Source organism: Oncorhynchus tshawytscha, linkage group LG13 (genome assembly GCF_018296145.1).
Source record: "Oncorhynchus tshawytscha isolate Ot180627B linkage group LG13, Otsh_v2.0, whole genome shotgun sequence".
In the NCBI taxonomy this organism is placed as follows: Eukaryota; Metazoa; Chordata; class Actinopteri; order Salmoniformes; family Salmonidae; genus Oncorhynchus; species Oncorhynchus tshawytscha.
The window spans coordinates 69181010-69197177 of NC_056441.1; the positions used below are offsets into that span (position 1 = coordinate 69181010).

A 16168-nucleotide genomic window follows, 5' to 3' on the forward strand; every position below is an offset into this window, starting at 1 on the left:
GAGCTACTTAGATTCGACCAGTCGTGACTTCAAGCATGCACACAGAGACAAACATAAACTTAGACAAACTCTACAGCCTTTCTGAGGAGAGCCAGTGGAGAAAACCTTCTTGTACAATCAGGGAAAAGGGTTTGGTGATGCTCCACTGCACTGCATTATCATCTGGGTCTGACACAGTGTCTAACTAAATATATTCTAATTCGTCTGGGTCTAAATCCACCACATTACATCGGCACCACCGTCACCGAGCCCACTTCAGAAAACTACATCACCTAGCCTGCGAGCTCCATCCATTCCTGCCCGCTCAGTGGCTAAACATGGCATGTAAACAGGAAACACCTCCCCGTAGTCTGCATTATTTACTACACAGTCATCCCCAACCAAGCTGCATTATTCATCTGAACACCGGCAAATAAGCAGCTACACAGCCTCCAAGCTGTGACATTTGTTTTTTGCTGCTGTAACTAGCCGTGCCATTAGCAGCCTGGAGGCCCCAGTTTACTGTAGATCAACACGGCCTCAATCCACACCTAGGCCCTGCCGCCTTCTAAGGCCTGCTCTGGAAAGGAGAGAAGCTCTGGGCACGGGAGCAGAGAGGTGTGAGAAGAAGGCTCTCAGAAACCAATCAATACTACGCTTGACAATGAAGGATTTATTACAGACACACACGCATGTGTACATACACATGCACAGAAGTGGGTGATTTGCTTTAGTACTTTAGTTAGACAGAAAAAGAGCAAAAGAATAACAGAAGAAGAGAGAGGAACCAGAAGAAAAATAACTGACCTGATCTCATTGGGAGTCTCCTCCTCCTCATACTTCTTCTTCTCCTTCTTGCGGAAGACGAGCCAGATGATTAGGATGATGAGGAGAACACCAAAGGAGACGCCCACCACGGCACCTGCAAGCACGCCCATCCCTCGAACATCTGTGGAACACCACACATCTGTGACATCAGAAGGGCAGAGAAAAACCACCACAAATGCACCTGCACATACAGTATGCATACCGTACTGTGCACACATGCAAATATTGATGCTTCTCACATAAACAATCCATTTGAAAATAATGGTTTAGTCCCGATAGGTAAATCCAGTAAATTTGTAGATCATAGATTTTGCTGGTGTTGTGTGTATTTATGTGTTCAGTCCCCTACAAAGCTATGAATCTAACAAAATGGTATCAAACCATTTCTGTTGCTGTGTTAACTTATAAATCATGTCCCCAACAGTTTACTCTGTTGTGACCCTACAATTCCTGTGCCTTTCTGGAATTCTATTACTGTGACATTGAAACATGGCTGTATGGGTGAAGCTGATGACCAATGGCCAATGTTTAAACGGTACCGTCCCCAGTGTTGGTTTACTGAGGCAGAGGGGAGCAGAGGGAGGGGAAACCAATTTTCAGGTGCTGTTGGAAACTACAGTCATTCATCACCATTGTAGCACGGTGTGGTGCGGAGCCGGAGAGCAGCTTTCGCTACTCACACTGCATGGTGACCTCGATGATGCAGTTCTCCTCGCCCACATCATTGCTGGCGGTGCACTTGTAGAAACCTGTACTGTCCTTCGTCAGGTTCCGCAGGGTGACGATCTCTGGATTCTTCAGATCTGTAGGAGAGATAGATAGGCTGTGATTTAAGAACCTGCTCAACCAGGGAAATCTGAGAGGACCGGATAGCCTCAGACAACAACATTGATGTATATGCTGATTCGGTGAGCGAGTTTATTAGCAAGTGCATCGGTGATGTTGTACCCACGGTGACTATTAAAACCTTCCCCAATCAGAAACCGTGGATTGATGGCAGCATTCGCGCAAAACTGAAAGTGCGAACCACTGCTTTCAATCATGGCAAGGCAACCAGAAACATGACCGAATACAAAACAGTATAGCTATTCCCTCCACAAGGCAATCAAACAAGCTAAGCATCAGTATAGAGACAAAGTAGAGTGACAATTCAACGGTTCAGACATGAGACGTATGTGGCAGGGTCTACAGTCAATCACGGATTACAAAAAGAAAACCAGCCCCGTCGCGGACATGACGACTTTCTCCCAGACAAATTAAACAACTTCTTTGCTCGCTTTGAGGACTCCTTCACCGCGGCCAACATGAGTAAAACATTTAAACGTGTTAACCCTCGGCAACCCTGGCCCCGTCCTCAGAGCATGCGCAGACCAGCTGGCTGGTGTGTTTACTGACATATTCAATCAATCCCTATCCCAGTCTGCTGTTCCCACATGCTTCAAGAGGGCCACCATTGTTCCAGTTCCCAAGAAAGCTAACTACCTGCCCTCCAGGACACCTACACCATCTGGTGTCACAGGAAGGCCAAAACGATCATCAAGGACAACAACCAACCGAGCCACTGCCTGTTCACCCCGTTATCATCCAGAAGGTGAGGTCAGTACAGGTGCATCAAAGCTGGGACAGAGAGACTGAAAAACAGCTTTTATCTCAAGGCCATCCGACTGTTAAACAGCCATCACTAACATTGAGTGGCTGCTGCCAACATACTGACTCAATCTCTAGCCACTTTAATAATAAAAAATTGGATGTAATAAATGTACTAGTCACTTTAAACAATGGCACTTTATATAATGTTTACATACCATACATTACTCATCTCATATGTATATACTGTACTCTATACCATCTACTGCATCTTGCCTATGCCGCACGGCCATCACTCATCCATATAATTTACATGTACATATTCTAGATATTACTGCACGGTCGGAACTAGAAGCACAAGCATTTCGCTACACTTGCATTAACATCTGCTAAGCATGTGTATGTGACCAATACAATTTGATTTGATTTGTCTGTGGTGCAGTTTGTACATGTATTTACATTACAATTACAGGTAGCATGACCTTGAAGAGTAATTTGATTAACAGCATGTAGTAAATCCTTGCAGTGATGTACTGTACTTCATATCAAAGTCTACTTAGCTCTGATCCACTCCATTCTATGATAATCTAGTATTGAGGTGAAATTGTATTGATGAGTGTTGAGCCTAGTTGGATCTGACTCAGGTCTGTTTTGGGCTAACCATTCCTGTCTGTAATAGTGTGTCAGCTCTGATGTATCACACTTTGTGGGACAGAGCAGGAGATGAACTCGCAAATGTTGATCTTGGCCTCTGAGAGATTGAGTATACTCAGACTCAAGAGTGGCTCTGGTGATTGAAGAGCGGGCCCATAGACACTGGGGGAATTTAGGGGGAGTTGAAAGAGTTTGTCTGAGAGAATGATTGAGCTTTACTGGGTTAAGAGTCGTTTAGTCATCCCCGTTACAACAGCCACGTAATATTACCATTCACCACTACCAATAAATAATGGCCCATGCCAATTTGTTTTATCGCCCACTGAAAACGAATTCGACTGTACAAGTGTTGTTTCATGGAGGTCATTAACTTCTAGGCTTTTGGCATTGGCACATGCCATGGCTAATGCGAGTTGAGTGGGGAAAATAGGTGGTAAAAATGAAATGTAATGAAGGCTTGTTGTTCGGGTTCGGGAACATAATTACTAATAATTTTTAGAATGCAAATTGACCGCAAGAAGCCCAAACAGATATAAAACCTTGCTTACATTTGTATACGATCACATATATCCCTCTATTATGCGTGGGAATACTTTTGGACCAATGTTCTAAATAAATATCACTTGGAGCTGATTTGCTGGTGTTTTTACAGTCATTTATGTCCCCATTTTTTATATGTTTATATATATATATTTTTTTAAACTTGGGGTGCCAAATAAAATCCCAACTGGTGGCCAAATCCAGCCACCAGTTGGGAACCCTGGTCTGGAAGTGGATGAAGAATGGAAGAAGTTTTGTCGTGCTGTATTGAATCTCCATTACATTTTGCTGTTTCGGAGGCAGACTGGAATTTAGGTGTTTGGGGATCAAATTTCTTCTGGGAAATACTAACATCAAAGTAACATATACTATGTAATATCCTCTTTAGGGGACCCGTGTTACACATACACATGTGTACTTGTGGACAATCTACTTACCTCTCAGTGCCAGTAGGGGGAGTTTCCCAACACTCTTTCCCTTATCCAGCACCCTCCCCCAATTGTATTTGATAGGGTCTGAGCCATCACTGGATTTGCAGCTCAGTTTAACGTCACTGCCCTCTAACAGCCTGCCGTCCATCCAGCATCGTGGCTTAGAGGGCTTCACTGTAGAAACAACAGAACAGTAGTTACATAACATGACAAATAACACTATTATACAAAAAATCAAACAGGATGGTACCTAATACGGATAATGATTCATTCATATAATATGCTGTTTAGCCCAGACTATGACATACTGTAGCAGCATGTGTAAATGTGAATTATTACAAAAAAGATTCTTGAGTGTAACAATAGCTTGTTTGTTTCTCATGGAAGCCAATGCTGGGATTAAGAGTAGTATTAAAGGCCCAGGCCAAGATCAATAAGTGACTGTGTGTTGGTTTTGAAAGCCTGCAAACAGAGACAGGTCAGGAGAGAGCGCTGTGCTCCTGAGTTCCTGTGGCCTGGAGGTCACTAGATGGCCAGCCCTGCTCTAAGCTCTATGGCTGCTTCACAGCAGCTGCTCCAGTCCTCCCTATATCTCTCCCACCATCCCTCAACCCATTCCTCAATCTCTTCCTCCTTCCATCCGTCCATCCTTTCCCTCCATCCCTTCCCTTCTAGTCTAACCGGCCTGGTGAACATGCTGCTCACACACTCAGTAAGGGATATAATAAGGGGGCTGAGGAGAGTGCCGGGGATTCTGCAGTTCATCTCACAGCTCTGTCAGGGCCAGTTAGGCCGCTCTCTCTGCAACAGGAGCAGCCAGAGCGAGGACACACACTGACACAGAGGCCCAGGCCCAGACCCAGCCAGCAGCCAGCTCCTCTGCCAACCCATTATATTAACATTGGGACTGCGAAAGAAAAATGCAAATGTTCGTCTCTCAAAATCGAAAGTGTCACTGCAAAGCTGATGGCAATTTGTAAAAATCTAAGCGTTAACTCAATGAAATGTCTTTATGGAGGAGAGAGAGAAAAGAGAGAAAGGATTAAAAGACTGTTCCATTAAAGAACCAATAGCTGCCGGTTGAACTAATCTCCCATGATGTTTTAATAAATTGCATAGTTTCTGACATTGAGAATGATCTCACTTCCCCCATTGGACTACTAGACGGCTTTGTGGTATTGCTGCTCTCCATTTGCCTGTCTGTCCTTCAAAGCTGTTTGTCTATTCGATGATATACAGAGACGCATTTACCACAGAGACAGTTAAAACTAAACCATTTAAAACAGATCCGCCAAGCCTCTGTGTATTGGGGCAATGAAGAAACTAAACCGAACAGAGAATAAAACAACAATGGCGTCTTTGCCTCTGCTAAAGCAGCCCAACTGGCTTTGCCATCATACTTATGAGAGCTGAATTACGGCTCAGAACTCTGTCTGGTGTTTAATAATTAAAAACAGATATAACACATATTAAATCATCATAAAGAGCTTGTCTGCCGTATAATGACAGAAAAAGTATTTTCTTATCATGGTAGCAACATTTTTTCCTAATGTTTAAAGGGGAAGTTCACACATTTTCACTCTTTCTGTGCTTGTAGCTGACCCCCCACCCAAACAGTTTTTAAAGATGTGTTTTGTTACAGAGAAAATTGTTTGTCACAGTCATCACTTGCCATAGACTACAATGCATTATGAAAATGTGTTTAAAACATGTTATAAAATGCTCGAAAACACTCCAAACCACCTCATATTACATCAGAATCTCATTCTGGATAATGTTTCTGCACTCAATTTGGGATTGTCTTTCCACCATGCAATAAATCCATGTTTGAAGGATGCTGTTAACAACAACAAAAATATGCAAATATGGATTTATGGGACAGTGGAAAACATTTTCTAAAATTGAGTACAGAGGTGTTATCCAGAATGAGATTCTGATGTAATATAAGGGGATTTGGAGCATTTTATAACATGCTTAAACACATTTTCATAATGCATTGTAGTCTAAGGCAAGTAATGACTCAGCAAAATATGACAATCAATTTTCTCTGTAACGAAACAAAATATGAAAAATGGTTTGGGGTATCAACTACAAGCACAGAAAAAGTGAAAATAAGGCCACTTGTAAAAATGGGTGAACTTCCGCTTTAACAACTAAATTCTGCATCATCTGTTTCAAGCTGACGAGGTCAATCCCCAATGTCATTTCTTGACATGAACTCAGCAAAAAAAGAAACGGCCTCTCACTGTCAACTGCGTTTATTTTCAGCAAACTTAACATATGTAAATATTTGTATGAACATAACAAGATTCCACAACATACATAAACTGAACAAGTTCCATGTGACTAACAGAAATGTAATAATGTGTCATTGAGCAAAGGGGGGTTCAAAATCAAAAGTCACAGTCAGTATCTGGTGTGTCCACCAACTGCATTAAGTACTGCAGTGCATCTCCTCCTCATGAACCTCACCAGATTTGCCAGTTCTTGCTGTGAGATGTTACCCCACTATTCCACCAAGGCACCTGCAAGTTCCCAGACATTTCTGTGGGGAATGGCCCTAGCCCTCAGAACGAGCAGTATGGCTGGTGGCATTATCATGCTGGGGGTCGTGTTAGGATGAGGGTCATGTCAGGATGAGCCTGCAGGAAGGATACCACATGAGGGAGGAGGATGTCTTCCCTGTAACGCACAGCGCTGAGATTGTCTGAAATGACAACAAGCTCCATCCGATGATACTGTGACACACCGCCCCAGAACATGACAGACCCTCCACCTCCAAATCGATCCCGCTCCAGAGTACAGGCTTCGGTGTAACGCTCCTTCCTTCGACGATAAACGTGAACCATCACCCCTGGTGAGACAAAACCGCAACTCGTCTGTGAAGAGCACTTTTTGCCAGTCCTGTTTGGTCCAGTGACAGTGGGTTTGTGCCCATAGACAACGTTGTTGCCGGTGATGTCTGGTGTGGACCTGCCTTACAACAGGCCTACAAGCCCTCAGTCCAGCCTCTCTCAGCCTATTGTGGACAGCCTGAGCACTGATGGAGGGATGGTGCATTCCTGGTGTAACTCGGGCAGTTGTTGTTGCCATCCTGTACCTGTCCCGCAGGTGTGATGTTCGGATGTACCAATCCTGTGCAGGTGTTGTTATACGTAGTCTGCCACTGCGAGAAAGATCAGCTGTCCGCCCTGTCTACCTGTAGCGCTGTCTTAGGCATCTCACAGTACGGACATTGCAATTTATTGCCCTGGCTACATCTGCAGTCCTCATGCCTCCTTGCAGCATGCCTTAGGCACGTTCATGCAGATGAGCAGGGACCCTGGGCATCTTTCTTTTGGTGTGTTTCAGAGTCAGTAGAAAGGCCTCTTTAGTGTCCTAAGTTTTCATAACTGACCTTAATTGCCTACTGTCTGTAAGCTGTTAGTGTCTTAAAGACCGTTCCGCAGGTGGATGTTCATTAATTGTTTATGGTTCATTGAACAAGCATGGCAAACAGTGTTTAAGCCCTTTACAAGGAAGATCTGTGAAGTTATTTGGATTTTTATGAATTATCTTTGAAAGACAAGGTCCTGAAAAAGGGACATTTCTTTTTTTTCTGAGTTTAGTATATTATATATGATATGTTACTTCCACTGTATATGCCTCAACAACCACACATCTCAGAGACCCTCGCAACAGAGAAACAAGGCCAAACAAAAAAATCTAAATCGAATCACTCCGTCTAAATCAAATTGAATCATTAGATCAGTTAGCATGAGAGAGGAAATGTGCCTGCTAATTCCCTATTGATTAGCGTGTGTGAGAGACAGAGCTGGAGAGCAGACTCACCCAGCACTATGAGGTTAACCTGGCTCCAGTGGTACTTTCCCCCCGTTTTGACCTTGCAGTAGTACTCTCCAGAGTCCGTCAGCTGTAGGTCACTGAGGAGCAGGGAGGCGTCTCCTTTCAGGTAGTCCCCTGCAAAAGACAGACGACTGGCCTCGCTGGTCACCTCATTGGTGTACACCTGGCCCCCGAAAAACGTAATGATCTGGGTTGGGGAGAGCGACAATGAGACACACTGAGAGAGCTGTAAATGCAGAGACATATGTAAAGAGATCAGATCTGTATCTGGATTTACACATGCATTGGACACTGCTTGCTCATAAAGACACATACACATACAGTACAGATATGTACCCTGTCTTTGTCTTTTTTCTCTCTCCCTTGTAAACACACACACACTACAACAACACTATCAAACACAGCTGTCACAGCAGCCTATTACTCAGGGCAACTGAGAGCCTGCAGATGGTGACTGCTAAATGCTGGTGCCACAGCACATCAGTGCCACAGGAGCTGGGTTTACCTGCTGTGCTTGCAGGTGACAACTGGCCATTTACAGTATACACACACACAAACAGACACACAAACATACACACACACACACACACACACACAGTCTTGTACAACTAACCGTGTGGGGACAAAATTCTGTCCTATTCAAAATAATTTCCCCTAACCCTAACTCTAACCCTTACCCTAACCCCAAAACCTAACCTTAACCCTAACCCTAAATCTAACCCTGAATCTAATTCTAACACTAATTCTAACCTTAACCCTAAACCCCCTAGAAATATCATTTGACCTTTTGGGGATCAAGGTTGGGTAGATTACTTTCTAAATGTAATTTGCTACAGTTACTAGATAGCTGTCCAAAATTGTAATCAGTAATGTAACTTTTTGATTACCCAAACTCAGTAACATTATCTGATTACATTCTGTTACTTTTAGATTACTTTTCCCTTAAGAGGCATTAGAAAATACAAAAATATATGTTACCAATTGAATGACATCTATTGCAGGATAAATCAATGTTAAAGTTTACATAGCTGGCCCTATAAGATGTTACATTTTACTTTATGGGTTGATTATGTTGGTTTCTTCTAACCCATCCCTTTCCACTACATTAAATTATATCTTTACATTAATAGACAGTATCAGTCAAAAGTTTGGACACACCTACTCATTCAAGGGTTTTTCCTTATTTGTACTATTTTCTACACTGTAGAATAATAGTGAAGACATCAAAACTAAAACATAACACATATGGAATCATGTGGTAACCAAAAAAGTGTTAAACAAATCAAAATATATTTGAGATTTGAGATTCTTCAACGTAGCCACCCTTTGCCTTGATGACAGCTTTGCACACTCTTGGCATTCCTTCAACGAGCTTCACCTGAAATTATTTTCCAAGGAGTACCCACATATGCTGAGCACCCGTTGGCTGCTTTTCTTTCACTCTGAACTGTGAACAGCCATCCATAACAACCACAATCTGTAAAGCTCAAATAGCTATATCAGAGAGTAGCAGTGTGATTTACATCAATGCGCTATGTAGATATCAATAATAAGTGATATCCGTATCGCCGTAGACTACACCACTACTGTCATCCTTACCTCCAAGTGTTTATTCAAGTTGTATAATTTTGGATGCCGACAGCAGTTGCACCATTGGAAGACATAGCTTGGCTGTAGCCTACAAAAGCCTATCCCTGCTCTTTTCCCACAATCCATAAGCCACATTTGGGGTGTCATCATAGTGTTCTCTGACTTGTGGTCAGACTCACTCAGGTGAACAAACTGATTTGAATGTTATTGAGAAAACCGAGAAGTGTCAAATATTTTTTTCGCAAATTTCTGAATTTAAAAGTAATCCTCGAAGTAATCATCTAGTTTTTCAAAAGTATCTGTAATCTGATTACTTTATTATTGCTGGTATTTTTGCTGTAATGTAACGGATTACAGCTACTAGTTTTTTGCAATCCGTTACTCCCCATCCCTGGTGGGGACTAACAAAATGTCCCCAGTTGGTCAAATTTTTGTTTGTTTCCATGTCTGTGGAAGGCCTCAGTATATGGGCCTATGGGTGGTTACCACCATTATCATTAGCATACGCATCCCCAGGTTAGCACAAGTGAACTCTGCCCTTGCTCAGGCTTTCTCTCCCCTCTGTGCTCCTGACACATGTAGCCTGTACGCTCGGCAACAGAGGCTAAATGTTGACAAGCTGCTCTTTTCCATTTCAACACGGCCTTTCAGCGGAAATAAAATAATTAGTTATTCATTCCGCCACAGGCACAGTCTCATTCCTAACCAAATTATCAGACATTTGATTTTAATTAATGGTGCCTTCAATGTTATCTCCCCGTTAAATAGTCAATGCAATGTGCCAGCCCCTTCAAAGGAATAAAAGTGTTACATTTGTTTTACATTTTCTTCCTTTCTCTCCATCCTCCCTTCTCCCTTCTCTGCCTCCTCCCTCCTCCCTTCTCTCCCTACTCCCTTCTCTCTCTCCTCCCTTCTCTCCCTCCTCCCTTCTCTCCCTACTCCCTTCGTCCCTTCTCCCTTCTTTCCCTACTCTCTTCTCCCCTCTCCCTCCTCCCTTCTCTCCCTACTCTCTTCGTCCCTTCTCCCTTCTTTCCCTACTCTCTTCTCCCCTTCTCTCCCTCCTCCCTTCTCTCCCTACTCCCTTCGTCCCTTCTCCCTTCTTTCCCTACTCTCTTCTCCCCTTCTCTCCCTACTCCCTTCTTCCCTACTCCCTTCGTCCCTTCTCCCTTCTTTCCCTACTCTCTTCTACCCTTCTCTCCCTACTCCCTTCTTCCCTTCTCCCTTCTTTCCCTACTCTCTTCTCCCCTTCTCTCTCTCCTCCCTTCTCTCCCTACTCCCTTCGTCCCTTCTCCCTTCTTTCCCTACTCTCTTCTCCCCTTCTCTCCCTCCTCCCTTCTCTCCCTACTCCCTTCGTCCCTTCTCCCTTCTTTCCCTACTCTCTTCTACCCTTCTCTCCCTACTCCCTTCTTCCCTTCTCCCTTCTTTCCCTACTCTCTTCTCCCCTTCTCTCCCTCCTCCCTTCTTTCCCTACTCCATTCTTCCCTTCTCCCTTCTTTCCCTACTCCCTTCGTCCCTTCTCCCTTCTTTCCCTACTCTCTTCTCCCCTTCTCTCCCCCTCCCTTCTCTCCCTACTCCCTTCGTCCCTTCTCCCTTCTTTCCCTCCCCCTTCTCTCCCTCCTCCCTTCTCACCTGCTTCCCTTCTCACCCGCTTCCCTTCTCACCCGCTTCCCTTCTCTCCTCCTCCCTTCTCTCCCTACTCCCTTCGTCCCTTCTTCCCTTCTCTCCCTACTCTCTTCGTCCCTTCTTTCCCTACTCCCTTCGTCCCTTCTCCCTTCTTTCCCTACTCTCTTCTCCCCTTCTCTCCCTCCTCCCTTCTTTCCCTCCTCCCTTCTCTCCCTCCACCCTTCTCACCTGCTTCCCTTCTCACCTGCTTCCCTTCTCACCCGCTTCCCTTCTCTCCTCCTCCCTTCTCTCCCTACTCCCTTCGTCCCTTCTTCCCTTCTCTCCCTACTCCCTTCGTCCCTTCTTTCCCTACTCTCTTCTCCCCTTCTCTCGCTCCTCCCTTATCTCCTGCCTCCCTTCTCTCGCTCCTCCCTTCTCTCCCATCTCCCTTCTCTCCCTCCTCCCCTTTGTCCTGTCTCCATTTTCTTGTGGAACCAAATCTCTCACTGCTAATCAACAGATCAGTGTGTTAACGAATGACTTCCAAAGAGAGAAGAAATCTCTTTGTTCTGATGAGTACTGTTGAGATGCCATGGTCTTACTGTTATCAGATACTGCATTTCATTAAGAAAAAACAGGAACAAATCAAAACAGAAACTGATACTCTAACATCTTCTGAGAGCTACAACACAAGTAATTAGATTAGGGCTGTTTTTAGACTCGGGTAAATGATTCAAGGTAGGTGATAGGATGGATCCATTTTTATCCTATTAAGAGCTGGCAGTATTGATGTGGTCTAATTCAATTGTCAGGGACTGGAAGGTCTAGGTATTCTATTTTCACAGCTGGTAGGATGTATAGGCTTTATTTATTAACTGTGTCTCTGGTGGACTTTCAGCCACAGTAATTTGTTTACTACTGTATCTCTGTCGACATTGTAACACTTCAGGGAATCTGAAAAAGCCTATGAAAAAAACCCTGAGCAGATTAAATAAATAGAGGATAGAGGAATTGGGAGAGAGTAAGAGTAAACTGCAGGAAGTAGAAAACGGTTGAGATGGGAAGGAAACAAATTGGAGGAACATTGTGTTGTGTAAGTGTGCCTTTGAAAAAGCTATTCAAATGATACCATATTGGTTGCAACAAAGATATTGGGGGGGGGGGAAAGAGAAAAGGAGTGAGAAGAAAGAGAGAGAGAAGGAAGGACAGAGAGACAATGACAAAGAAAGACAGGAGAGAGAGAAAGAGAGAGAGAGAGAGCAGCTTCCTCACCACTCTCTGCTTGGAGTTGGGCTTCTGCAGTAGCCACTCGATGTCGAGCAACTGCGCGTTGGACTGCCAGAACTGATGGTGACACGGCAGGGTGGCGTTGTCTCCAACAACTCTCTTCATTTCTGTCTGGGCGCCAGCCGTCAGCAGGCTCAGCAGCGCTGGAGAGAGAGAGAACAGAAACACTGTCAGACAACTAGAACCAGATACACCGCCAGACAGCAGCCACAGGCAGAATATAGCTGGAGTAAAAAACCTAGTGAGATAGGAAACAGAATCAGAATTACTAGGACATAATATGTACAACAAACAGAATCAAACAATAAAAACCATCCAAACCACAATGAGACAAAGACTATAACTAGTCAACATCTCCCAAGCCGACCTAGCTGTCAGGTTCTTTGCTGTAGGACAGGGTATGGGTTACACTAGGTTCAGTCAGTAGCATACATGGGGCTTGTGACTCGGCCCCTGGCCAGAAGCCAGACTGTTAGGGCCTATTACGCAGCGGGGGCCGCTGGGCTAATTTATTGGAGGATGCTGGACAGCCCCACTGGCTTGAGGGGAATTAGGGAGAGGCGTCGGGGGGATTTGCAGTGGGATGAAGCTTAGGGGGGCCGTAGGGGGGCCAAGGGGACATACGACTCCCTCCACCTGGTAGACCCGGCATAGGGAAAACAATGCACAGGCTCCACAACCCCACTGGGCTTACTCGCTCAAATGCGAGAGATATTGTTGGTGCCTCAGCATTAACCTAACTATCACATTTAATTTAGTCACTGCAGAGAGCGGGCTAAGAGCCTGGCTTCAAATAGCTTTAAATAAAGTTATCCAAATGCTTGTTCGGATGCCGTATGTCCTGGTCATGTAAACATTATATTATCTCCTTTACATTACTTAGTGGTATGTTGCTGATTAGGTGCTGAGTGTTTCAAAAAATCACTAAATATACAGTGTGGTATACATACTTACACAAACACTGTATGGCCTGTTGCCTAGCCCTGAGTGTGTTATGTCTGGGCTTGAGTGATTCAACAGACAGCGACTCGTTGAAAGAATGCTTTTGTGCCCTATCACCCTCGATGACGTTGTCAATGTTCCATGGATCACCTAATGTGGTCAATGCATCAGTCATAGGCACCTTTCTTCTTATTCAGTTGCCACCCCCTCAGGAACAGCACACGTATGAGCTGTCAGCGCCAATGAGAATGGTCGCTGGTCTGCCCTATAAAACATGTGACTTGGTGTAAGTTTGTGTTAAAGATGGTGACAACTTACTAAGCTAGCAGTTCATGGTAAAGTCTACATCAGTTGTATTCAGCACATGTGACAAATCAAATTTGATTTGATTTGGTACGGGGAGGAAGGTATCCTAACTGTAAACCGCTTATTCAGAATTGGTTGACTGACTCACAGTGATGACATCATTACTCTGTGAACTTTGTGTGCAGCTCTTTAAGTTTCCTTCACTTCACATTTCCCTGCTGCAATAACCCTGGGCTCCACGCCAATCACTCACATCCATCTGAGTCACCACTTAGACACAACCCCAGATGCACTCACTGACTGGCACCCAGCAACACAGGAGAGGAAGCCATATTACAGTATATCAGGTCCCTCAGTCCGCTGAATACGACCCTGTTGACAGGACACATTACTGAGGTCCTCCTACTGCTCTTGCGCTCCCCTGCTCTGCTCAAATCACTACTCAGCAGAAAAAAGGGCCACCTCTTCCCAGCCAAGGATCTCCCAGCACCCCTGAAGGTGTCCCCGTTCATGACTTTTTAATGCAGCATTTGCAGAGCCATTCATCTTGTGGGCTCCCCGCAGATATTACTTTGGATGGAAGTTATGGAGAGAAGCCTAGGAGAGAAGGATCCAGCCAGCACAGAGGACACTGGGTATCCTCTCAGCATAGCTCCTAATCACTTTAAGGAGGAGGAGGTAAGAAGAGGTTGGCTGGAGTGTGTGTGTCCAAGAGAGTGTGAGTGTTGGGGCCTGGTGATATTCCGTTGGGAACCCAGTGCCTGCTGCTAGACAAGGCCTGTTTAAGCCGTGCTGTCTAATCAGTGCCCCACACTCGTCACCCCAGGGCTGAACTCCCTGCTCTGTGTGCTTGGCCTGATAACAGCTAGTAGGCTCACCTCTCCACCGCCAGCCCGTCCACGCCTCCCTGCTCCCTCTCTTTGACAGAGGACTCACAGGCAGGGGAGAGTATTGCATTTGAGCAATACAAGTAGGGCTAGTTATCAAAGGGGGTATATGGAAGTTTGTGTGTTGTATGTGCAATTAACTGTGCTGTATATTGTTCACTCCTTTTGCCAACTCTCAACAACCTTCCAACAAGCACGATGAGCCAATAAAGACAGTTTGGGTTTGGAAGTAGGCTTCACTTCATCACCTGTCAATAGATTTACCACATATGAAATTATCTAACTTTCAGCCAACAACATGACAAAGATGTCAATGTCTTTATAGTGACATTACAGTCAGCTTTTACATCCACAGTTTATGGTCTTGGAGAGGGGATTTTGTGCTGTGGAATGGATAACAAAGTGGTCCAAAATAAGCCTGCCTTGAAATCTATTTGCACTCAAATTTGGATTGGCCTCATTCACAGTGTGCACAGCTGTGGCAGTTTGGACCGATGGGAACCAGCATTTGTGAGATGCCCAGTATGCGGCATACCGGGGTGTCACAGCAGACTATGGTGACTCTGTATAGGAACATCCGGTAGTCTGTAGTTTTATGACATTGGCTTTCAATGGTTTTAATATAGTGGGATATTTCAGCATACTTTAATTTAGTTAATTAATTCAACCATTTAAAAAAACAAGCACACATAAAACTTGAAGAAGTCATACACGCACATCAGTAAAATCATTGAGGATGACACACAATAAGGTCAGGAACTTATATCCACTGTGGTCCTCTTGAGACAGAGTATGGCAGCGAGACAATAAAGCATGAAAACAAAGAAGAACAACATCATTGCAGTTACATCGTAGGGTACATTCAAATGGGCACAGAAGACATCAAACAGTTTTTTACTTTATTTTTAAGGCATTCCACCCTGAGGCTCCAGTATACAAGACAGTACCTTTCCCAGCATTACTCCTGAAGCACAAATTAGCAACACCTGATCTGGTGCTGTGGTTTTGTACATCCCTAACATGGGGAAAGTAATCAGTCAGATATCTGGGTGCAGAACCATAAATACACCTGGAAACCAGACTCAGTCTAATCTGGGACACCCTAGCCTCAATAGGCAGCCAGTTGAGTTCCTGAAAGCAGCTCCTGCCTATGTGAGTACGTGGACTCACCTTCAATACTGTCCTGATCAGCTCATTCTGGGCAATCTGGAGCTTCCCCTTCAGAAGATTAGACAAGACCCCAAACCAGGAAGTATTTGCGTAGTCAAAATGGAATTGAATTAGGTCAGAGAGCTAACACTCTCACGGAGTCCTTATCAAGCTGCTTGGACTTTTTAGCCAGAAACTTGGTCCCGGAATGAACCTTCCCTAGCACTTTATTGGCCATGCTCCCCCCCAGGAGGAAGGAGTACCATTCCACAAAGATTTCTCTCATCAAACTCTTTCCTGATGAAGTCAGTCAGGTAAAGTATCAGTGGAGTATGTTTTTCTAAATCCCGACTGAAAATCATACATTAGACTTAGTTTGGCATATTCATACATTTGTTCATGTACAACTCTCTCCGGGATCTTTGATGTAATAATGAGGATAGATACAGGCCTACAAATCCCAGGGTCAGACTTTATCCCCTTCTTATACAGAGGTATAACTTTAGCTTGTTTCATGTCCTTGGTAAAGATGCCTTGTTC

The 16168-nt window shown here is 44.4% G+C and overlaps 1 protein-coding gene across 2 annotated transcripts in view; it reads right to left on the bottom strand.

Annotated features, from left to right (window-relative positions):
- Positions 1–16168, bottom strand: part of clmpb (CXADR like membrane protein b) — an 83183-nt gene that overhangs the window by 1440 nt on the left and 65575 nt on the right. Inside the window, exons 1-6 of one of the 2 annotated variants that reach the window (XM_024443102.2) lie at positions 12712–12774; positions 12330–12487; positions 7851–8052; positions 4026–4193; positions 1488–1610; positions 787–928 (exon numbers count right to left, since the gene is read on the bottom strand). In XM_024443102.2, the coding sequence (XP_024298870.2) occupies positions 787–928; positions 1488–1610; positions 4026–4193; positions 7851–8052; positions 12330–12449 (755 nt within the window). In that variant the 5' untranslated portion in view covers positions 12450–12487; positions 12712–12774. Of the gene's footprint in view, positions 1–786; positions 929–1487; positions 1611–4025; positions 4194–7850; positions 8053–12329; positions 12488–12711; positions 12775–16168 lie in introns of those variants that run through there. The other variant, XM_024443101.2, reaches the window with a different exon arrangement.